General features: G+C 38.9%; 1 protein-coding gene across 1 annotated transcript in view; it reads right to left on the reverse strand.

The window, feature by feature from the left end:
* Window positions 1-811: 811 nt before the first annotated feature.
* Window positions 812-25,219, reverse strand: part of RYBP (RING1 and YY1 binding protein) — a 69,600-nt gene continuing 45,192 nt past the window's right edge. Inside the window, exons 3-5 of the mRNA XM_028844364.2 lie at window positions 5,386-5,562; window positions 5,181-5,279; window positions 812-4,858 (exon numbers count right to left, since the gene is read on the reverse strand). Of these exons, the coding sequence (XP_028700197.1) occupies window positions 4,606-4,858; window positions 5,181-5,279; window positions 5,386-5,562 (529 nt within the window). The 3' untranslated portion in view covers window positions 812-4,605. The remainder of the gene's footprint in view (window positions 4,859-5,180; window positions 5,280-5,385; window positions 5,563-25,219) is intronic.

Below are 25,219 nucleotides of genomic sequence, written 5' to 3' on the forward strand. Positions count from 1 at the left end.
GGCATGGGGTTAGCAGATTGCACGTCTGTATCCAAAATGGCCTATGGGAAACATCAGAGACCCCATCCAATCCCCGTCCTTCAGCCCTTCCAGATCCTTTCCTAGACTTTTGAGGGGCCAAACCTGGGTCATGTTCAGTACTAAAAAATGAGGACGAAGAACAGAACTTGCTGTTTTATCAAAACAGACCCATTTTCAGCTCAACATCCTGCGCTATCTACACTCTTTTCCTTCCGGCGCTAGTTCAGGTGCAGACCCAGGACAAAATAATCGGGGATGGATCTTGACGTGTTTTAAGTGGTTTCTTAATTCTTTGGAAGGTTATAGACTGGTGTGCCTCAGCACCTGCAGCAGCAGGCAGGAGTCTCCCTAGCATGGGGCAGTAAGTGAGCTTGTGTGGCTTTTAGGTTAGTAACACTCTTTATTCACATCTCTGAGACAGAGTTGACCTAAACTCCAGTTGGCCAGAGACAGGGGTTGTCTTCTGAGGATTTTCAGTCCTCAATTAGCAATTTTTGGCATTATCTCCATTTTCTTTCCTTAAATCCCATTTCCTTCCTTTACATTATTGCAATTTATCTCAAAGGTTACACTTAGGAGGCAGTCCATTTTCTTCCAAATTTTGGTGATTCTTTTGCTCAATTATGTCTTCTTTTGCATCGTTGAGGCATGTACTTAAGCACCCAGCTACTTCAGCTTCTGATAAACAAGTTCTAAAATACAAAGTGAGCTCCCTATTCACATTGGAAATATTCCACAGGTTAAAAATTATTATTCTAAAGGCTAAAATCTATACACACAAAAATAGAGATTTCCAATGTAAATTTTACTATTTTATTTGTGAAAAAACTACAAGCAGAATTCATAAATAGACATTTCTATTTAAAGCAGGAAAATGATAAAGTGGCTTCTAATAACATAGTCGTGCACATGCCAGTAACAGGAATATATTAACATCTTTTATTTGCTAGACAAAGAGCAGTGTCCAATATAAATTTCCCCCAAAACATTTAAGACCTGTGAATTTTTGACCAGTTCACAAAACCACCAACTGACACTTTAGCATGAAGAAAAAAAACAAACCTAACAGACTGTCAGCTCTAAAGACATTACAGAGCAGAAACTTCCAAAAGCGTTATACAAGCTGTCTTTCTGGGCAAATGAAAAATATAGCTCGTATAATACATTAACAAAAATTCACAAGATAAGATTGTTTTGACATACTTAACAAGCATTCTCTATTTGTCTCCAACAAACAAAGCTAAGGAAATAATGTAACCATCTTTACACAGTAAATTAAGGTTACAAGTCATACACAAGAACAGAACTGCTTGCGCATTAAAAACTGTTCAGCTCCATTGTCATACTCTAAATGTTGGCTCTTAAACCATTTTCGGTTACATACAAGCAAAGGTTATTATATATTCAGCAATTAATAAATTTTCAATAATTTAAGATACGGTAGCTTAAAAAAGTAGACTGAGAATGGTCTTGATAAGGCAGGTGAAACATCTTAGTGGAACTAAACTCACAGAAGCTTCTGCCAATGTTTTTAAATATCCAGATTGAAACTGAAAGGTTTTGATTAGAATATTGTGTGGGTGTCAAGATGTCTTTTTTTTTTTAACTGCATGACTCAAGCAGAGCAAAGTCAGGTAAGCTCTGTGTGCGTGCACACGCACCAGTGTAAAAGATTGCGTGGTATTAAAACAAATGGAAACTTGCAAGCATAACACTGTGCTTTTTGTTTAACCTGCTTTCTGTGCCACTGAATACCAAGTATTTCTGGTCCTCTTTTAATATATATCTTTATAATCTACACTAGTGTTTTTACACGCTGCCTACTAATTGTAGGGCAAACTGAAGACACAGGAAGTTACAGGAATTCCATTTCCAGAATACATGCCTGAGGGATGTCATCAATTTCCAAAATTAAAAGTCTATAAAGTACCTACTACCTCACTACCCAACAGAATACACCACAGCAACTAAAGGGCTGGCCCTATAACATCTGATTGCTTAGATAACTCCCACTGTTAGCTGTGGTTTCTATGAAGATGGTAATTTCATGCCACTTGTTCTAAAGCAATCCTCCCCTTCCTTCACCCCTCCCCATTCTTTAATTTATCACGGAGGCAAAACTGAAAAACCAAAACATTGGCATGAATGAATTAGCAGCCTATGAGTAGCTGGTTAATCAGCTTTTTCCACTAATCTATGGGGTCCAATCACTTTACATGAAACTAGTTTTTGAAAAAGTACACAGTGTGTCTGAACAAAGTGCATACCAACACTTATTGGTTCAAAAAGCAGTGCAACCTACAGGAGTTTGGTGGCATTTAAGTTTTTTTTTAAAAAAGTTAAAAACAGCAATTCCTTAAACCTCTGGAAAATAAATATGGCTGACTAATTTACCCTCCCTGAGACCCTTAATAAAAGGAATATTAAAACTTTAGAAGGAATGTCTTTGCAATATCCCACTAATATTAAAATGTGGATTGAAAATTCATAGTCAAATCACTATGTATTATATATTCTGATGCCTACAGAAAGCATCTGATTTCCTTTGGTTCATTAATAAATACCTTAAAAATGTATTTAAAAAGATAAGAGTAGCTTGCATCCCAGACACAAGCATTATTTTAAAAACGGGGGAACATTGTCCATGCATTTGAGAATAGGACCACAGCAACAAATGGCACTGCTTTATAATCTATACCTTTGAGAAAAGAATTTAAATTATGGTACATTAGTGACTACAGAATAGTTTTAATGTAAATGTGAAAGGAACCTTTCCTGTTGGCTACTCAATTCAAGCTGTTAATTTTTTTATTTGTTGCCTCCAGACAGAAATTACTTCTATTATTAAGCAAACCAGGATTTTAACACCAAAATGTGGTGCTTCATTACAAATTAGGCTGCCCTCCTGAGTCCCTAAACGTCAAATAAAGAGAGGTAACCTCAAATTCTCATGCTTGAAATGTCTCTGAAGTACTACAAACTCTGTATCTAAATGTAAAAGTCAAATAGAAGAGAGACCCCACATCCAAACAACAGCAAAACCAAAATTTAAAAAATTATTTTAATAAGGAGAGGTGGAATTGTATTAGTGGTCTTTCATTACTATTGTTATTAGTATTTTTTTTTTGCAAGACAGTAAAAAGAGTGAAGAGAATGAAATAGAACAGTTTATTCAAGCTATCTTTACGTCCAGGAAGAAAAAAGATTACATGCTGCTCGCAGTAAGTACGAGCTTTCCCTGCAACTCTGGCTGCAGGCGCGCAAGCCGTTCACCACTGGATTTCCTACCACAGCAGGAGATTGAGAAACGTCTCCAAACACTGAAAAGCTCCATGTCAGGACTAGATGTGTGGTTGATAACCTTTGTTCAGTAAAACAAATCATAGTAGATTCTGAGAAGGAAAAACAAAGAATGCTCACAACTGAATCGGTAGAGTGAAGGTTTATGAGACGAAGGGACATGAGGCAAACAAATTTTAATTACAGAAACCACCACTGCAATGTCATGTAGAAAGTAGAAACAAGGGACAGCTTCCTGTATGGACCAAAAATACAGTTTATAGACCGCTTCAATCCTAAAACTAAAACAATTTCTAGATTTACCTCAGACACGAGTAGAGGTCTGGAAAATGGAGGATGGAATTCGAGTTACAGAATACCATATTTTCATGAGTGCTTATGTAAGAACAGCAAATGATAACATGTAACCATAATTTACACGAATACTTGGCATTCTGGAGCTAGTTTAGTTACTTCTGAATGATCAAAGCCCTCCCCAACTAAACCACTTGTGATTTGTCAGTTATTCCATTGCAAATGCAGGCTATCTGGAGCAGTCTTTAAATTTGAGATCACATTGTTTAAAAAATATATATTTTTATATCGTCCAGTATTCTTTAGACAGATGAGAGAGTCAAGTTCCCACATGGATTGGAACATACTTCATGTAAGACTGATTTTAGTTAAATTTCAGCACTTTCATAGAAGGGACTGTCCCAGATCTGTAACTGTTCAATGTTGTATTCACTTCACAGTGTATCAAGCACCAGCGTTGCCATGGATTGGTTTCAAATAACCCTTTATATATAATTTTATATTTTTATATATATAGTTATATCAAAACTGATAGTACATAGTATAACTGGAAGAAAGAACTAAACTTAAAAGGATATGCTGAAAGGATGGAGTTTGTGAACACAATAAATAAAAGTTCCCTCCCCCTCCCAACCCTCCCCCCGCAACAAAACAAAAACAAAAAACCAGTTGTAATGTACATGGAAAATTGTGCACAGCAGATTTTTTTTTTTTTTTTTTATAAAAAGTAGATTCAGGAGCACATCCAATTATAAATGATTGTTAGGAAAATCATATAAAACAATGGAATACATAAAAGTGTCAAGAGTAATCGTCAGGGTGCGAAATTCCTTGGTGGCCAGATGCCCATGGCAAGCAGAAATTATCCTGGCAGCATCACTAAGAGGTCGATGTCCACAGAAGATTCTCCAGGGATGCAAGCAGCATGGGCAGGTGGAGGATTTGAATTTCATACCCTGATTCATAGTTTTCACAATTCCATGTGCAATTTCAGAAAGATTCATCATTGACTGCTGACATGTCGCCCTTTGGCGTGGAGGAACGGGAGGAGCCCTTGTCTGTGCTCTCGGACCCCGAGCTGCTCTGGTTCTGCTGTTCTGACCCTGCACTGGAGGTCACTGTGGATGAGGATGTCGATGAGGAGCGAGTCTTTTCCTTAAAGTCTGTGATAATGACGGTGACGTTGCCCACAGTTACTGCCAACTGCTGTGCAGTGCTCCTGTCCACGTTTTTCAGCCGGGGCCTAGAAGCAACACCACAGGGGAAGAGCCAATTAAATAAGTTATGGATCAAAAACAGCTTCTGGCAGAATGTCATCAATACACACAAGACTTCACGACACTGTGGCAATGAATCTGAACTGCCTACCGCACATGCCAAAGCCGACTACAAAGTGTGCTGCTCAGCTTTAGCAATAATCAATCCAACAAGCACAGACAGCAAAGTTTGAGACCACTGTAAAATTACTAGCCTACAAATCCAAGGCACAAAACCACCCCAGGTTCATGATTACGATTAAGTAAATAAGAGCTGTAATTTAGTATGTCATTCTAGCTTTCGAGTACCTTGAGGTGTGATTTGTTTCGCTGGTCTTTGTTGTAGCATTTGCAGACTGTATGCTGTTTGCTTCGCTAGGAGGATCTTTCAGAATGTCAGACTTTGGTCTAAATGAGGGAGACACAAAATAAACAAACAAAAAACAGGCATTTAGAAGATATCTTGAATTCACTTGCAAAGTAATATCCTGTACTTTGTTAACCAGAAACTTACTTGGTTTTCTTGTTGGTATTTTTCTTGGTAACACTAGGACTAATTTCCTTGTCTTTCTCAGGTTTCTCTTTGTCCTGCTTTTCAACTTTCTCCTTCTTCTCCTTTTTAGGGGGTGGTGGGGTGGCATACTGCTGTGCCACTTGCTGTGCCACCAGCTGAGAATTGATCCGAGGTTTTCTAAAATGTTCAAAAAATATATATCACTATTTGCTTTATAATTTTTTTTTTAACATTTTTATCTGGTCTCACAATACCTTGGGTATTTTATTACTGATATCTGACAACTCAAAACTAAATTATATGGTTCGTGTTATTTCTGCATGATTTTGTATGGATTATTTAGTATGGATACTAAACTTTTCCTTTTTCAAAGGAAATGATACATTCACAAGTGATAACACTAACATACACATCCCTGTGCAGTAAAATAGTCTTTGAGCCAATAAAACATGACAGTGTTTCTGAGAGTGCTGAGAACACTACTTCTTTCAAGCCGTCAAGATTATACTGACTGACAGCTTTCAAATACTCCTGCTGCAGAGGGTTAATCTCATTTTATTAAATGGACACGAGTAATCCCTTGAAAAGAGAATGAAATTAGAAGTGTGACATTCACTCCTCAATCTAATTATTCCAACTTGTTCTGCTCCCCTGCAGCTCTGTGATTGGCACAGACAACATATATAGAGCAATAAGGGTAACTATAGCTCATACTAGCTCCCAAGGGAGTGAAGACTGAAAGTCACTGTAAAAAAAATCTTACACAAGTGACACATTCATTGTGCCATAAACCATTATGTCTGTGCCAATCTCCAACTGACACTGGCTCTTAGCACTATTGTTCACAAATTCTAAGAGATGCCAAACACTTTCACAATGCATGACCATTCACAGCCCTAAATGAGACAGGGAGAGAGGAATGCCTATGCTTTATTTCTACATAATATTAATTCTCCAAGACATTCCCATCTAGACAGATACTTACAATATAATAAACTTTCCAAGTTTAAGATGGAAAACAAATATAGAAATGGTTCATTAACAAAGTAAAACAACTGGCTACCACAATGTAACAGTCTCCTTTAGATCCAATAGCTCCCTCTCCAATTCCCCAGGATGGAGAAATGGACTGGAGAAAAATAACTGGACAGACCAAGTCTGACTCATCAATGGGAGAGTCAGTGGTGGAGGATTAGAAAACAAAAACCTAAAAACAAAACCCAAAACATAGCTGCTGCATTCTTACCTAACGCTGTTATTCTTTGTTTGTTTTGAGGTGGAGTCTCACTCTGTTGCCCAGGCTGGAGTGCAGTGGCACGATCTTGGCTCACTAAAACCTCCACCTTCCAGGTTCGAGTGCTTCTCCTGACTCAGCCTCCTGAGTAGCTTGGTTGGATTACACGTGCCTGCCACTATGCCTGGCTAATTTTTGTATTTTTAGTAAAGACGGGGTTTCACCAAACTGTTGGCCAGGCTGGTCTCGAACTCCTGATCCACCCGACTCCACCTCCCAAAGTGCTGGGGTAATACAGGTGTGAACCACTGCACCTGGCCAATTTTGCTATTCTTTACCAGGAAACAAAATGAGAGCCACTAGGTACATGACATGCTGGCTCCCTAAGCCATAAGTGTGGTGACTGGAGCACCTCTTGGGCAGTGGCTATGATATAGCTGACAGGGGCCACAGGAGAGGTGGGGACAGATGCTCATGCCATGACAGTATCACAGTTAATCTGAGCATTGAAGGAACTGGTTATATTCTGAGTGTTTCAGAACTGGTCATGACTCTGCAAGAAAACACTGTGAAAAAAGGAGCAAGCTCAGAGCAAGCTTACCACTGGTCTCTAGCAACACAAGTTTTGGTCATGGGATGGCATACCACGAAACCTTGTATTACCTGAGCCTGGATCACAAGTGACAAGGGATTCAAACACATGTGAAAGCGCCCTGGAGAAGGGGCATGTACTTACTCTAAGCCCCTCTCTTCCAAGAAACACACAGGACCCCCTAGGTGAAAGGTGACTTTCCCTTTTTCACAGATTCTAACAGCAGCAGTAGTCATTCTAACACATTTTACTCCTTTTAAAGAGGAAGTATGATTGTGTTAATACTTAAAAAAATAATGACCACTACAAGACATTGCACATGCACTCACTGGGGACACAGATCAGCTGTCTACAGGGATTACTAAACAGTTTAAATTGGTGCTAAAATAAACTACCATACATTAACCAATATTCAGGTGTTAAAATGAAATAATGTAGCCAGAGTTAATCATGTGAATAAACCATTCAAACTATGAGAAACTACACCCTGATGAAGAGTTTCAATTAAGCCAATATGGGTACTTTACGCCAGAGAAATCCGATCCAAGAACAAGAGAGGACACCTGAACACCAATTTAAGACTATCCTAAACATGAGAAGCAAAGGTAAGCCAGGTGCTTGGCCCCAGAGAAATCTCAGCCTAATCACCAGGCCCACCCAATCTGAGACGGAGGAGCCTGCCTTACTCCGGGACAACCTATAAAAGTTGTCACTTACCACGTTACACTGTACCTGTCAATCAACTGTATACTACTCCATAGCAAAGACCACATTTAATCATCTTTGTCATCATGGCATTAGGCAGTGCTAGGTACTCAATAAAATTATCTACTGGATGAATAAATGAACACCACAGAGAAAGACAAAGTAAGATGCAAACTGAAAAGAGGGCCTAAGCTTTGGAGATTGAGGTCGCTGGTGACTTTTAGGAGAGTGGGATCACTCTCCTATGTGGGATCAGGGCGGCAAGAATTAAGAGCCTGAAGGTTGTCAGAGGAAGAGCACAGGAGCTCTTCCTCACCTCAGAACTGTGATGCTGAAGTAAGGGATTGCTCTGCTCATTACCCAAGCAAACTGAGGAGGATTTCTGTAGGAAACAGTGTCATGGATGATGTTGTACAATCAAAAAGGGAGAACGATGGAGGGCATGCAAGACAGAAGGGTTAAATCATCGGTCAAAGGGAGAGAAAGAACACAAACAAAAGGCCTAGGGAAAGGAATGGGGACACTTTCTACTGAGACATGAGAGGGATGCTAGGTAAAGATAAAGTGACATTTTTACTAGAAAAGATGACAATCTGAGGAAGTTCTCTCAGTTGGTCTCTCCCTTCCCAGGGAGGCACGCAACATGGCAGAGGTAGTGTAGGGGTCGTGAGCAGAATTTGGAAATGAGAAATCAGAAAAGAGATTAAATGAACCATGGAGATCAAAAGCAGTGCCTGGTTTGGTGAGTAGCAGGCACTAACAGTATAGGAGAAAAGAGAGCAGGTGATGAACGAGAGAGAAAAGGAAATTTACTTGCGTCTCACAAATTACTCTTAATAGCATGAATATAGCATGCCTAAAAGAAGCAGCTCTCCACTACCCAGAGATCATGCTTATCCAAAATGGCTTATTCCCTAAAACACAGCCCATCTGCCAGGAATATTTATTGGCACACTGTAGACAACAGGTAAGGTGCCCTCTGAATGGTTCTGCCACTGATATCATTCAACAGTTCAGCAAATGCACACTCAGAATTCTTCAGTGCACGCAACACAATCTGGTTATCTACAGGATGAAGTCTGTATGTACAAAAGGTAAATTTCAGCCGTAAGTCCTCTTAAAATGCAACATATAAGCACAACTGGGTGAAAGTCTCACTCGTTCCTAATGAAATGTTTGACTAGTATGGTGAAGTGTTTTTCCCTCTGTTGGTCAACAAACCAAAATTTCACAAATGAAAAGGATGCAAGACTATTCGGGATCTAGTTATTATCAAGAAAAATGGGGCATCTGCTAAACCACCTGTGTTGTTTGAAAAGTACTGCTGTGTTCCGAACGTCCTGTATGTGTCCTTAAGTGACAACCTAACTCTTAAACCATCACTTGGCCCCCTTCCCCACCCAAATCCCTCAACAACAGGCAAGCATTTATCATCTTAACTAGTGTAACTGCTTTTTCAAACTAGTTCTCCCAACAAATGCCACAGTACTCCTAGAGTTGGGGAGCAGGGGATGAGGTAGGGAAATTCGCCTTTTAGAAGGCGAATGAACAGAAAAATACAAAGGCCACCAGGCTGAGCCCTCCCATATAAAGATGCTACGTTGTCAGAGATGTTCTGGCGGCTCTTGCAATCTGTCCCCTTCCCCACTTCTAGGCTAATACTCTCTTCGCTGCATGGCAAGTGGAAGAATGAGAAAGTCCAATTTCCATTGAGAGCTATGCACACTCCCACACTCCACTCCTAGGATGCTGTGCCAGGCTCTCCAGGTTAAACATTACAAATGTACCTAACATGGGAGAGAGGCAGAACCTTTTCAAAGCTATCAGAGGACAGGCACATCAAGAAGTCAGAGTCAGCACAACATGCCCTCAAGGAGGAACTGTCATCTCCATTTTACAAATTAGGAAGACTGAGGAGCAGAAACAGTAAGAAATTCATCCAAGGTTCAGCTCCATCTGGACTCTTTATGGACTCCTCTTATCTTCAGGTATCCTTAAACACTCTACAATGATGCCTTTGAAGAGTTCAGCCTGGCGTGCGTGTGTCAGGGGTGGCAATGTGAGATGAAAAGGGTGATGAGAGTACTAGGGACTGAAAAACTCAGGTCCAAGTTACCGTTTAGCTAGACTCCTCCCTGAGAACAGCACTGCCACCTTTGTTAGCCTCACCATGCCTTACTCTGGCAAGGGAACTACTTGGTTGTCTTTAAGAAAAGAGAAGGGGGCGGGGGAACAGGCAAGACTGTTTTCCTTGCTTTCCACTGCCTTTAGAACATTCTAAGGAATGAACCCATATTATGATACTTAACACTGCTGATCGGTGAGAAATAGTGACTTCCCACAAATTCACATTGCTTAATGAAGTCTTCTAAGTGTCATACAACACACTGTAAATAGCACTCATTTAATGGGCAAAACTTTCAACATGTTGTGGCAAGTCACTTCTTCAATACGAAGCTGACAGCTTAGTCTCCGAGATTATTCAAGTTTCCCCAACGAATCTTAAACAAGCAGGTAAACACCTTCACAATACAGCAGTAAATGTTAGATCAGAGCCCATGGCCTACAGCTTTTGGTGTCTAAGTCTCAAATTAAAACCAATCAATCACCACCACCAGCACTACCAATCTCCAAAACAAAACAAAACAAAAATGACCAGAGATTCAAGATAGTAAACAGTTTCCCTCATAAATTTAGCAAACAAGCTTTTTGTGTCTTCTTCACGACTGTATTTTCTTATGAAAAGGGTATCTTCTTGAAATATTTTACAGGTTTATTGTTGCCATTTCAGTAGCATATAAATGAAAATGTGCTATGAAACTACAATAATAGACATCATCAGGAAAATATTTATTTGCATTTAAGCAGCTAACATTTCAGAAGAGTCCATTCTATAAAAAGTGAAGCAGATCTTTATCTGGGGCATCCTTAGTGTCTGGAAAGGAAAAACTTCAGAGAGTTCAAATGTACACAACCACAAATGAGAACAGAAAACAAGACACCTTTCCTGGATTGCTTTGGTATGTGTACTGATACCACTTTCAGGGAGCACAGGTAAAACAGTTATTTTTTAAAGAGGCATTTTTCCTGTGTACTACTCTTTTCCTTTTCCTCTTGTGCAACGTGAGATCTTACTGCTCATTTCTCACATACTTCTCTGGATCTCAGCTACCACAACAAGCAAGGAGATGACAAAGCCATCTTGTGATTCAGGCAATAAAGAGCAAGAAGAGTCTCTAATAAATTGCATCCTTTCCTTGATTATGTGTCCAGCTTTTCATAAACTATCAACCATGTGTCCATTTTGCTCACCTTCCGAATTCCACCTGGCATTTCACTTTTCAATTAAAATACCCACAGGTTGTGGAATTAAGACAATAAACCCATCCATCTCAAACAAAAGGTACTTTACAATTAACACAGTTCCTTACAACCTACAAAATGCCTTCATCAAATCAGCTTACATCAAGCCCTTGAGTTCTTTGTATGCTGCTTTTATGTTCCCCCTAACCATTCCTTGCTTTGGCAATCTATTAGTCTAAGAAAGCAGCTTCAAGAATTTAACAACTCTGGGCAAGTCTCTCCACTGAATGCACTCTTTATCAGGATTCTTTATGATAGGTCACATTATGATACTGTAATTAGCCTTCTCACATGACCTGTTTTCCTGTCCCTACATCCAGAAGGTCATATACATGTACACTGTATAGACACACACATGTGGACTGGGTTGGCTAGGACAGATTTTACCACATCCAATAATGACTGAATTTTTATATTACTGATGTCCCAAAATGCATATATCCCACCTTGGAACCTACCGAAGTATACAACTCAGCTGTTATTCTGTAACACCTGCCGACTAAAACATTCTGAAAACAAAATAGGAATGGTAGTAAAATCCAACTGCAGGAAACTAGGTGGGCCACATGTGTGAAAATGCTTTATAAACTGCATACAAGATTTTTTTCTTCTTTGCAAAAGTACCTTGTTAAAGCCATACTGAGGCTAAATCTTTGTCTGGACTTGTCTAAGATAACATATTCCAAGTTGTAAATAACCAAATTGCAAATATGTTTGTGGAATACAATCCATGTTTAAGTTGAGCAACGTATCTATTTACTTCTAAGGAAAGCAGTGTTAAAGTGTGAAAGCATCGGAGTTGTTTTATCCCAACAGCACTGTCCAGTAAACACTACTGGTCTCTGGCTTTGATGATTAATACAATTTGTTTTCTGTTCGCTTAACTCATATACTCTGTTCCATTATATTTTTTATATACCAAGGAACCTATATGACCTCATGACTTGACTGAAGCCAACCATCATTATAATATGAGTAATTAAAAACCCAATTGTCACTTTACCAAGATCATACATTGCAGGACATTATTAATTTCCCTCTGCTTCCCAAACAGTATTTTTTTCTGCAGTTCTTTTGTCTCTTAAATAGTACTTTCCTCTTTCACGTAAACATTTTTCTTCCATTTCTCAAATCCTTTGGCCCATCTACAAGGAGCTACTAGGTGACCTGAAGGAGGTCCTAGTCCCATTCTAGGTTACTCTTTCCCACATACATCCTTGACTCAAGAGAATCACTCTGCTCTGTATTAGAAAACTAAAAATTTCCCTCAAATTTAATCCTATCAAAATTTCACAACTCAAGTCATCCCCTTTCTTCCTAATCTTTCCTTCCGTCACCTTCACAGGTAATAGGGAAACAGAATAGTATAAAGGAAGAGTATAGACTTTGGAGTTAAGACAGCCTTTGGACTTTATCCAGACCTGCTACTGAGCTTAGGTAAATTACCTGAAATGAGAATGAGGCCACACCTACTTTCACAGGGCTGAGGTCAGGATGAAATGAGGATGAAATTAGGTACCATTCACTTAGCTCTTGTAACAGGACATGTAGATAGATAATCCACAAGATAACTCCCTGTAAAAATAATATATACATTCCAAAACACTACTTTTCCAGCCGTAGATGTGTCTGCCACCCTTCTTCAGATATACTGGAAGGCAAGTGGAAAGATTTACAAGTGAAAGAAGCTGGTAAGTCTGCCCTGGGAAATGGTTCTAGAGACATAAATCCTTCGCATATGTTAGCATCCTAAAGTTAATTATGCTGTCTAACAGCAACAGCAGCACTAAGGAGCCTCACCAACATAGCTACCAGTTTTTCTGCATATTTCAGAGAGAATTTTGGTTTTGCAGAAATCCCTTTTAAAAGAGGATGCCTTTAGGGAAGGCCACTGAACTTCAATTGTACAATATCCACACATGGTGTTACACAAACTCTCACCAGATACAGCTTGGTTAGAAAGAACTGGCTCCAACACGACTAACAAGTATCTTTACCTTAATTAACAGCAGATTCTGAAATGTTCTCCTTCACCTTAAATTTTCATTTTGGATATTAAAATGTCTCTTATGTCCTGAAAACAGACTTTCACCTGAGCACCAACAGGTGAAAACACCATAACTTTTCTCCAACTCAGGAACATATATTCAATAAACAAAAAGAGCTAAAAGTGGTTCTGATTTTTGGAAACAAAAGACCTATTTTATAAATCAATCTGGCAGCAACAGTTATCTCAGCCCAGTGGGCCTCAAAGTGTTGATCCAGAGACTCTTGGGTGTCCACACGACCCTTTCAGGAGGATCTACGAAACAAAACTATTTCCATAATAATTTTAAAACATTACTTGCCTTTTCACTTTCTTTTCTTCAAGAGTTTACAATGGAGCTTTCCAAAGCAATGACATCTGACGTCACTGGTCTGAGAGTTTGTATATTTTCATGTTTTAAACATTTCTTAGTTTTAATTTCTGATATGGGAAGTATCTATACATATAACTAAGATGAACAAAAGCTCCTTGGGGTCATTAATACTCTTACGAAACGTAAGAGATCTTCTGACCAAAACACTTGCGAACGGCCACCGCAGCACCATGCCAAATATTGGACTGTGCGACTCTACTGCACCACGGGTCAAGAAAGAGACAGTCTTGAGAAGGCAACTTCTCAGGCTTAAATTTTTCCTCAAAAAAAAGGTGAAAAGCAGCATTGACTCCAATTGCTGGAAACATTTTGAAAATAAAGAAAAATCTTAAACTTATTTAACACTAGAACAACTTTCTAAAAGTGGGCTTCAAGTATTTAAGCCATAGACTATAAAGCTGGCTTCCTTCCATTTCCTCTCTCCTGTGGTGCCTATAACAGAATTTTATTTGTGGTTATTCAAATATTTTAAGTAAATGTCCCATTATAAATAGTCCCTTTAGCTCTCCCTCAGCCCTTCTCCAAAGAACATGCCCACTAACAAAGAATGTGTTAGTTCAATGTATCATGTAAAGAAAAGCATTCCCTAAATCGTTTTGAAAATGGACTTTTGTTGGAAAACGGCTACATTTCTTTTTGATACCTCCATTCCATATTTTCAACACAAACTTTCTTCTATGGTAAAAGATTTTTTTTGCTTGCTGATCATCCGGTTTAGTAGTGTTGCAGGATCACTGTCCCATCTGAGGCAGTGTGAGCACCACAGCAGCTGCGGGTACTACAACTACAGGCAAGGTAGAGGCAAACTTCTCACCTGACTCCCTGGAAGGAGCAAAAGCCTACGTGGACATCCAACCCTACTCTCTGCGTCAGAGATGTAACATTTCTTGTGCCATCTCCTCTCGCATCTCAACTCTATCTTCGGCATTCTGGCTTATGCCACCTCCTCTCCATCTCAGTTTCACCTTCAGCATTTTGACTAACGTTCTCAAACTCATGCAACAGACTTCTCCAAGTGCCTAGCAAATGCAGAGGCACGGTGCTGTGCATTCTGGATGTGTGTGAATACACGTTCATTTTCCAACGGGCCGACTGAGATATAACACAAGAGATTCCAACAGCCCAGACCTCTGGTGAGGACCTTTGTCTTACATGGGGTCTGCCCTGTCATACAAGCTGGGACACAGCCCTTTAGAGAAAGAGCTATCTAGACCTCCCCCTTTTTGCTTTCATATTATCTTGGAACCCTAAGTCTGTGACTTTGGATGAGTTAGATAATCTCTCCAAACTTCAATTTCTTTGTTGACAAAAAGATTACAGTAAGTGATCTATAAGGTTCCTTTAGCTCAGACACTTGTATTGAGTATTTAATAAAGACAACTAAATAAAGTATTTGTTCTTGAGGTGCAGGCAAGTTTGCAGTTTATGTTCTTAGTAACTCATGCAAGTGAGAAATAAACATCATGCTTTTACAAACCTTCTACAAACTACATATCGTTGGTTTAGTGACTTAGACATGACTGTTCCTTCTTCCCCACCAAAAATGATATACAAAAGTACCTTCTAAACCATGTCAATGATGAAGATGAATCCCAGAAACTAAGAATCTCTAAGCAAACGCCATTTTCAGATGCAAATAAATGTGACAAATCAAGTCTTTCTCCAAGAAACATTACACTAAAGCAATCCAATCTGCTCTGCAAATTACTTTAAAGCTGTCAAAGATCCTATTTAAAATGCATTTAATGATTCTGAAATTACAGTTCATGTCACAAACATGGGTACTTGCAAAACACAAAAGAATTAGTAACTTACCAAAGACAGAAGCTATTAGATAAGCCACAGTCTAACAAATACTTAACTAGTTGCCCTCCTCAGGTGTTAGTTTCCTCACCTATCAAATTAAGATTCCAACTAAACTAAGGTAAATTTTAAGGTTTCCCTCAAATCTAACCTTTAAAACAAAACAAAAACTTAAATAATACAAAATAACAGCCCTGACAAATTCATTCATGGTCAAGAGATCTATTATAATTACTGGTTATTAAAACTTTATTGGTTTTAATACTTTACAATTCTATTAGTGGTTGTTAAAAATCACATTACTGGTTATTAAAAACTTTCTTGAAGCCCATTATCACTTCAGAAGATTCTCAACACTTCACTAACTGCAGTGTTCACAATCTGAGCATTATTCATTATTTTGGGCCCCATAATTCTTTGTTGTGGGAGCTGTGCTATGCATTGGCGAATGTTTAGCAGCCCACTAGATGCCAGCAGTACCACTCTCTCTCAAGTTATGACACCCAAATTTGCTTCTAGACATTGCCAAATGTTCCCCAGAAGAAAAAAAATCACTCCCAGGTGAGCATCACTGGTCTACTGTCTAACCTTAACTACAGGAATACAATATAAGGGAGTAGAAACTTTTGCAAATATGGGAGGGCAATCTAGAACAAAGAGAACTTCTCTTGTGCAGTTTTATCAAAAGATGCCTGCACAAGACATCTGCATATGTGTTCACTGTTCTGACTGGTAGGGGCTATAAAAGGGTAGGACATAAGGAGAGGAATCCCAAGAACAATGAGTATACTGATACTATATTATCTCTGTATTCAGACGTGTGATCACTCTTCTCTCGCCAGATGGAAAGACAATTTGATGGTCTCTATACAATTACAACTCTGACAATACCATCTATACCTCAAACATTTCTGGTAATCATGGTCTTTATTTCCATTAAGGAAAGGAAATGGCTTTTGAGTAAGGGAAGAAAAGTTTTAGGGTATCTTTATTTACTTGGTCAAATGGCTGAAAAATCAGGTATGAGTGAAGGTGAAGAAGACTCTAAAATTACCAGTGTCTATTACTAGAAACACTAGCACCAAGCTTGATAATTCCTTCAACTCCATAAAAATGGTTTTGTTTTTCTGGGGGCTGGGAGGGCACAGAGTGGCACAGGTAGATGAGAATTCATATGTCAACTTAAATAGTGATCTTTGAACTTAAAATGTTGGTCATATTTTTTTACATATGGATGAAATATTTATCAGAATAACCAGAACACATTTGCATAAGAATAGAAACTTGAATAAAGAGGAGAAACTTCAAGGCTATCAACAGTCATGTACTACATCCTAACACACCCAAGCAGGCACATCTTAGTGCCTAAGAAATTAATCATGCAAGTATCAAAGTCCACTCTAACTAAAGAAAACATCTGTCAGGAAATCTTAACCAATTCTTTCATTCTGTACTCTTTTCATTTTGAAGAACCAGAGGGTGTTAATAAGTATTTCTACATAAAAACTTAATTCTGCACAGCTCCCACTCATGAGTACTTTTCTTACCTAAGCAAAATTCTCCAAAGAACTTTTCAAGCAAGTGTGGTGAAATGATGTTTTAAAAAATGTATCAGAATGTGTATCATCTAATGTATTCAGCATCAATTAGTTAAGATGATTATGTTCGGAACACACTGCTGGGGATATTCCAGTATGTGAACTCTCCCCTCACCCTCATTCTTCACATGCCAAGGAAACCTCAGAAAGGACTCTCTAATCTCCTATACTCACCTTTCATCTTCATTGTCTTCCTCCGTGCTAGTTCAGGACCTAAGTATCTTCCTATGTCCATAAGGTCCTATCTGGTCTTTTCTAGTCCTCCCTCTAGCTATTATACATGATGCTAAAGGCCAAAGGGCCTAAAGAGAAAAGGTGAATTGCCTGTTCCTCTGATTAAAACTCTGCCTGCTGCTAATAGAATAAAATCCTAACTCCCTAGCATGATATATAGGCTCTTCACAAGTTTCTTCAGACACTTCTCTCAGCTTGCTTTTTCTCCACACTCACTGTCCCAGGCCTCTCATTCATAGGAGCTCAAGTCACACTAAACTTTATCTTATCTTTTTCAGAAGATACCTTTTACCACTTGTTTTATTTCTTATCTGCTATTCCTTAGCTTCTGCAATGCCCTTTTTCTCCATATTTCTTCAATAAAACCCATACCTGCTTTAAGATCCAGCTCAAATGCCACTTCTTTCCCAACTTCTCCTGGCAAGTAAGTTTGTGGCCAGGTTTTCAGTGTCCCCAAACCACCGTGACATACCTCCACCACTTAAGGTTCTACATTATAATTTATCACCCTAGTTGTCTATGTCTCCCTACTAGATGATGAACATCTCTGAGACAGTACCAACCTTTTCAATGTTATGTATACTCCCCAAACTTGCTTCAAAATAGTAATTTCTTGCCAGTAGGTCAGCTAATGCTGGCTGCAGGAGTGTATGTCCTCTGTATAATGCAGTGCAGACAGCAGATGCTACATCAGCATGTTGCATAACATTGTATTATAATGATACACTTAACTGTCTCTCTCTGAGCCTCAGAACTGAGCTCTTTGGGGATACTATATATATGAGAGAGAGAGATCTCAATGTATATGATACATGAGAGAGACAGACAAGAGAGATCCCAATGAATATAAAGATCTACCCAGAGATAGAACTGCTCCCCATTAAAAGAGGGAAGAAGTAAGAAAATTAACAGGTAATGAAAGTTTCCTATGAGGAAGCACTGTGTTGAGCATTCTACATACATCACCTCTCACTATCCTCATGACTTCTTGAAGTTATTAAATAAACCAAACACCCAACAGTAAAAACGAGACTAGTGCAAGTCGAGTTTAACCTAAGTTTCTGCTCTTTCCACCAAACCTTAAGAAGGAAGGGAGATGAACAGAAGCCAGTAAAAGAGGGGAAAATGAAGAGAATGAGATGCCATTTTAAAAGGGAAAGAAGATTTTCCAGGAAAGAATGGTCAATAATATTAAAAATAATCTTAAAAGCATTAACAAATAAGGCCTGAGGACAATCCTATGAACCTGGCAATCAGGAAGGTATCCTTCCAAAGCGTTTCTTTTCCAATTCCTTCACCAGATTACATACATGCCCCTTAACCCTCCACCTTTCCTCCTACCTCAAATAGCCCAACTACCAAAACATGTCCCACCTATACTGGTATGAAAAAAGCTACTTTTGCAATCTGCTCTAGAATGCCTATGATTTTTAAAAATCTTAGAACAAGGAACTAGGACAAACTTCTTAGGAAGTTGAATCTAGTCCTTTAGGAATGCTCTTTGTCTTTTTCTGTTTCTCTATCAAAACAGAAAAGGTCTATAGGTAGTAAAACTGAGTCCCCAGAGCAGGGCATAATACGCCTGCTTTTCTAACCTCAGAGAAACTACGTTATCACAAGCCCAAGTATTGTGGCATCAAGTGAAATTCTCACACTACTAGTAAGATCTCCAATTACAGACTTACCTAAAATCTTAGCTTTAAGAAAGGGATATTTTGAAAATTGGGATTGTATACTGCATACGTGGAAGTACCTGCATGACCGTAATCATTCTGACACAAAAGCTTTTCAATTTAGTACTCCACTCCAAATTATCTACCTTTGGCATCAGTGTAATCCAGTTTTTATCACCTGTAAAAAGTTTCCAACAAGGTGAGGATTCTGTATGTTCCATAAATGACTTGGAAATGTCTTTATTTGAGGGGGGTGGGAAGGAAGCCAGGTGTGGTGGCTCACACCTGTAATACCAGCACTTTGAGAGGCCGAGGCGGGCCAATTACTTGACCCCAAAGTTCAAGACCAGCCTGGGCAACATGGGAAGACCCCATCTCTACCAAAATACAAAAAAAATTAGCTGGGTGTGGTGGCACATGCCTGCAGTCCCAGTTACTCAGGAGGCTGCGGTGGGCAAACTGTTTGAGCCCAGAAGGTCAAGGATGCAGCGAGCTGTGATCATGCACCACTGCACTCTGACCTGTGCGACAGAGCAAGACCCTGTTAGGAGAAAGAGAGGGAAAGAGGGAGGGAGATACCCTCCCTGTAAGTGTACTTTCTGCAAAGACTTGCTGAAAATGATTCACTAATTTGCAAAGACAAAACAGATTTTTCAAATGCCTTTTTAGAAGTAGAAATTTTAGATGCTTTATTAACTAATTTTTGACTTACAGAAAAGTTGCAAAAATAGTAGAGTTCTCATATACCCCTCACCCCGTTCTCCCTAATGTTACTATCGTATATAAACACAGAATGATCAAAACTGGAACGCTAACATCTGTACAATTCCGTTAACTAAACCTTTCCTGAACCTCACCTGTTTTCCCACTTAAAGTCCTTTTTCTGTTTCAGGATCCTATCTAGGTCTCACATCACATTCTGTTCTTATTTCTCATTTTTTGGGCTCCTCCTGATATTTTTCTGGCCTTTGTCCTTTATGAACCTGAAACTCTCGAGGACTGGTCAGTTATTTCACAGAAATGCTCCTTAATTTGGGTCTGATGTTTTCTCATGATCAGAATGAAGGTCGTGCCATGGCAATGATGTGCCCTCCTCAGTGTATCACATCAAAGGGTTCATGATGATGTTTTATATTTCTCCACCTTAAAGTTATTGTCTTTCAAATAAATATTCTGGCAGAGATACTGAGACTATATAAATAAGCTGTTTCTCCTGAAACTTTATATTAATTTTAGCATCCAAATGTGGATTCGGCACAAATCTCTAACTTTCTGTTGGTAGTGGTGGTATTTTTGTCCTAATGGTGATTTTCTAGTTCCTTCTTTCCTTTTATAATTATTAAGTGGAATTTTTCTTTAAGAGCTGTCTCTACTCTCCCATATTTACTCAATTATTTATATCAATATGAATTAATGGATACTTATTTTATCCTATAGGTTAAAACAGAAAACTGTCAAATGTTCATTTGAGCATTTTTTGCTCAAATTGTTCCAGCTTTGGCCATCAGGAGCTCCTCCTTCGGGCTGTCTCCTATTTTCTCTTCTTTTACAAAAAGAGACGGGGTCTCATTCTATTGAGCAGGCTGAAATGCAGTGAAGTGATCAAAACTCACTGCAGCCTCAAATATTTAGGCTCAAGTGAACCTGCTACCTCAGCCTTCTGAGTAGCTGGGATTACATACAGGCACATCACACCATGCCTGGCTTATTAATTGTAGGGACGGGGGCGTCTTACTGCGTTGCCCAGGCTGGTTTTGAACTCCTGGACGCAAGTGATCTGCCCACCTCAGCCTCGCAAAGTGCTGGGATAACAGGTGTAAGTCACAGCACCCAGTCCCTATTTCCTTTCGACAAGCCCTCATCCTTTTTTGAACCCTTAAAAGTCTAGAAGACTTTTAGGAACAAATGTTTCTTGGACTTTTTCACATTCCTAAGCACTGTACTCAAAGAAAACCATTACAGGCCACCTAAAGAAGGATTACAACATTCTAATCAGTAAGTCACGTGAAGTGATATATCATTATACCCTATCCCAATCAGCCTTATATTCCAGACAGCACAACCAACACCAAAAGTTAGGTGTGGGATGTCTGAATATCATTATGAATATATTTTCTCAGAGTTTTAAACTAATTTATATCACTAATCGAATACCTCTGCTAGTGGGAAACTGCTGTGTTCTAAAGACATACTTAAGCATCAAACAATTTGTGACCAAAAGTAGAAATATCAGGAGAAATAATGATAGATTCATTAGTTTAGACAAAGTGTTCTCTAAAACATAAAACATGTTTTTCTGGGATTGTGGGGAAGGGAGAGGAAAATATTTCAGTCTCTGAAAGAAACTGGAGCTATCCTGCCCAGGAATAAGGATTTAAGAGCCAAAGCTTCATCTTCCAAAGAAGACCCAAACAGCCTGTAGTAGAAGAAAGCAGCAAAGAATCCCATTACTTCTGACCCTATCCAGCCCTCCCTACAGCTGGAATAGAACTAAAGACTAGAGGTACCTCCAAAATTACACCCTGCTTGTTTACAGGTGAATGATTACCTGCCATTCAAACAAAAATAAAAACAAAAAAGGTGAAGAAGAATAGGTGCTGCAGTTTACTGACATGGCCAATGTTTGCCTAGGGTAAATTTTAATGAGGTACAATCTACATACAATAAAGTGTACAGTTTTAAGAAGTTGTGACATACATATACAACCATATAATCATCACTCTTAATCCTCTTCGGTGCCCCTTCTAGACAATCCCCATTCCCAGCTCCAGGAAGTCACTGACGTTTTCTGTCACTATGGATTTGATTTGTCTTCCCTGGAATTTCACATAAATGGAATTATACAGTATATATTCTTCTTTATGTGTAAGGCTACTTTCACTGCATAGTATTTCTGAGAATCATCCATGTTGTTATGTGTTTTGTTTATCCAGGCTCCTGTTGATGGATACTTGGGCTTCTTCCAGCTTGCCACTATTATAAATAAAGCTGAAATGAACATTCATTAACAAGTCTTTGTGCAGACATATGTTTTCATTTATCTTGGCTAAAACGCCTATGGCAAGTATATGTTTAACTTTATGGCAAGTATATATTCAACTTTATAATGAACTGCCACACTCTTTTTCAAAGGGATTGTACTACTTTACATTCCCTCCAGCAAAGGATGAGCATTCCAATTGCTCCACATCCTCAACAACACTTGGTTCTGTCAGTCTTTTTAATCTGAGCCATTAAAGTGGGTGTACAGTAGCATCCCAATGTGATTTTAATTTGTAATTCCCCAATGACTAATGGTGTGGAGCCAATTTTTTGCCCAGAATGCACTTTTATACAAGTGCACTGTTAAGCTGATGGCTTAACACAAACAATAAGCCCATACAGTATTTATGAAGATCAAGAGGCCTGCCAATATACAAACTGTTGATGCTGGGTGATGAACAAGGAGATTATTTCTATTCTTGTGTTTCAGTTATATCCATTTTTAAAAGTTAAAAATAAACTAGAAGCCCGCTGAGTTTCATGCCCAAAGAATGTCTTAATTGAGGTACAAGAACTCAGAAGAGAATGAAAGTAAAGACAGCTACTTGTCAAATTTTGGCGCAGAGTAATAGAATAAAGTATTTTTTACTCTAAGCTAAACAGCTTTATAAGAAGGTACTATCAACCACCTCTTAAAAATGAACCATTGACCTAGATGAGTAAGAGTGTATGCACTGCATAAAGGTTTGTAGAATCGGTGAATTGGAAGTAAACACAGAAGACAAACGACAAGACTGGAAAGGAGAGATGGATGGATATGCTGCACTTTGGATGAGACAACCAAAATCTGAAAGGGTTCAGCGAACTGGAATAATAGATTTTGAGATCAGACAACAAGATTTCACATCATAGTAATATTTAGAGCTCATCTGCTTGCTTTTTTTTTTTTTTTTTTAGGACAGGCTCTTGCTCTGTCACCCAGACTGAAGTGCAGTGATGTGATCACAGCTCACTGTACCCTTGAACTGCTGGGCTCAAGCAATCCTCCTCCCTCAGTCTCCCAAGTAGCTGAGAGTACAGGTGCATACCACTGTGTCCAATTTTGTTTTGTTTTGTTTTTTTATAGTCAGAATCTTGCTTTGTTGCCCAGGCTGGTCTCAAACTCCTGGCTTTAAGGAATCCTCCTGCCTTGGCCTCCCAAGGTGCTGGGACTCCAGGATGACCCACGTGATCGGCCCTTGCATTTCTTAATCTGCATGTAACTCTAGTGAAAAGAGTAACAGATGTTAAGAAAATGGAATTTTAGCCCTGGTTCTTTTATTAATTTGCAGATGACTTGTAAGAACGAACCACAGCCTTCAGCTTGTTTTCCCAACTGCTAAAACAAAGAAAATACCTGTCCTACATTCTCATCAATATGATTGAGGAAAAAAAGGTTGGAATCAGTAAAACAGACACTTGGAAGAAAAAGTATACAAGTGCTATTTTGTTTTTCTTACACACTTGTATATACGTATTAATAAAGCAAATTCAAGTTTTAAAAACTTTGGTCTTAGTGAAATCAGAAAAATATATTTTCCCCCAAGTTTCAGACAAATATATGCCTCAGAATGTGGATGCTACATAAAAAATATTCCAAAAGAAAAAAAGCCTTAATTGCCACACTACATTTATTGAGCACCACCACTGATTCTAGTTTTTAAAAACTGTATTCTATAGACCCTGTATCATTTAATACTACATGGAAAATAATGTTTTCTTCTTTTGATTACTTTAGGTTGCTATTACGGTGAGATTCCCTGAAGAAGTATTCAGAGCTGCCCTACGCAATACAGCTCCTGCCACTGTTTTGATGGTTTACAGCAATGACAGTGTCCCACCTGTTACTCTAGCAGCTGTCCATGGTTCCTGCTATTATTGTGTCTTCCACACCAGCACCCAGCCCTCATTATGGGAGACACACGCATTTAAAGCAACACACTAGAATTGAGAATATAATTGTTTCAGAAGCAGACCACAATTTTGAGTTCCATCCATGACCAATAACAAAGCATCTTCTCCAAGTGTCCTTTAAAGAGACTTACCCTCTTAAATAAGGTATTCCTGCATTAAATTTATCAGTCATAAAAAGCACGTTTAAAACTTCCTCCTATGGCCAGGTATGGTGGCTCATGCCTGTAATCCCAGCACTTTGGGAGACTGAGGCGGGCAAATCACCTGAGGTCAGGGGTTTGAGACCAGCCTGGAGAACACGGTAAATCCCGTCTCTACTAAAAACACAAAAATTAGCTGGGCGTGGTGGTGCGCACCTGTAATCCCAGCTACTCTGGAGGTGAGGCAGGAGAATCACTTGAACCGGGGAGGCGGAGGTTGCAGTAAGCCAAGATCGCACCACTGTACTCCAGCCTGGGTGACAGAGCAAGACTCTGTCTCAAAAACAAAAAACAAACAAAAAAACCACCAACTTCCTTTCATACTCAACTATTTTTAATAAGCAACCCACAACACCATATTATTTCAGTATGTTTCCACATCCCAAACATAACATTTAGTAAGAAAAATTTCAAGAATACTCAAACACATCAATAGTCTCTTATACGAAGTATCATCTCATGGGAACAACAAATACAGTCAACCGGAGCTAAATCCATTGCTTTTCAAACAAGAGTTAGGAAATATATTTGGGATTGGTAGGGATGTAAGTGAGGACATACCAGGACTAACCACTGAAACCTTAATCATAAAACAGGTGTTGCCTATCCAGCAAATGACCCATCTTCTCTGAAGGAATTAGCAAATTCAACTAAGAATATTTCCAAAAGCACAAAATTCAAAATAAGCCTTGGCACAGAAAAAAATACTCAATAATTATCAATTTAATTGATCTGTTTGCATAATAACAATTAACTTTATTTAACCTTCTGAAATATTTAAGATCATGACAAACCCCCCGGCTGACAAGGTTTTGGCAGAACTGAACAAACTGTCCCACAGATTAACTATGAACACGTTTAAAACAGAAGTGGTAAGTGTTTGATTGTGGGGGAGGGTAATGCATATGGTGATTTCCCCCTCTAAATTTTTTAGTTCTGAGTAGCTATCCACACTCAGACCAACAGCTGCAATGACTAGCCTGGACAGTGGCGCTGCCAACCAAAATCTTTCTTGTGCAGACTGGTTCCAGGACCCCCATGGATACCAAAATCTGTGGGTGCTCAAGTCCTTTACGT

The sequence above is a fragment of the Macaca mulatta genome, chromosome 2, assembly GCF_049350105.2.
Source record: "Macaca mulatta isolate MMU2019108-1 chromosome 2, T2T-MMU8v2.0, whole genome shotgun sequence".
Lineage (NCBI taxonomy): Eukaryota > Metazoa > Chordata > Mammalia > Primates > Cercopithecidae > Macaca > Macaca mulatta.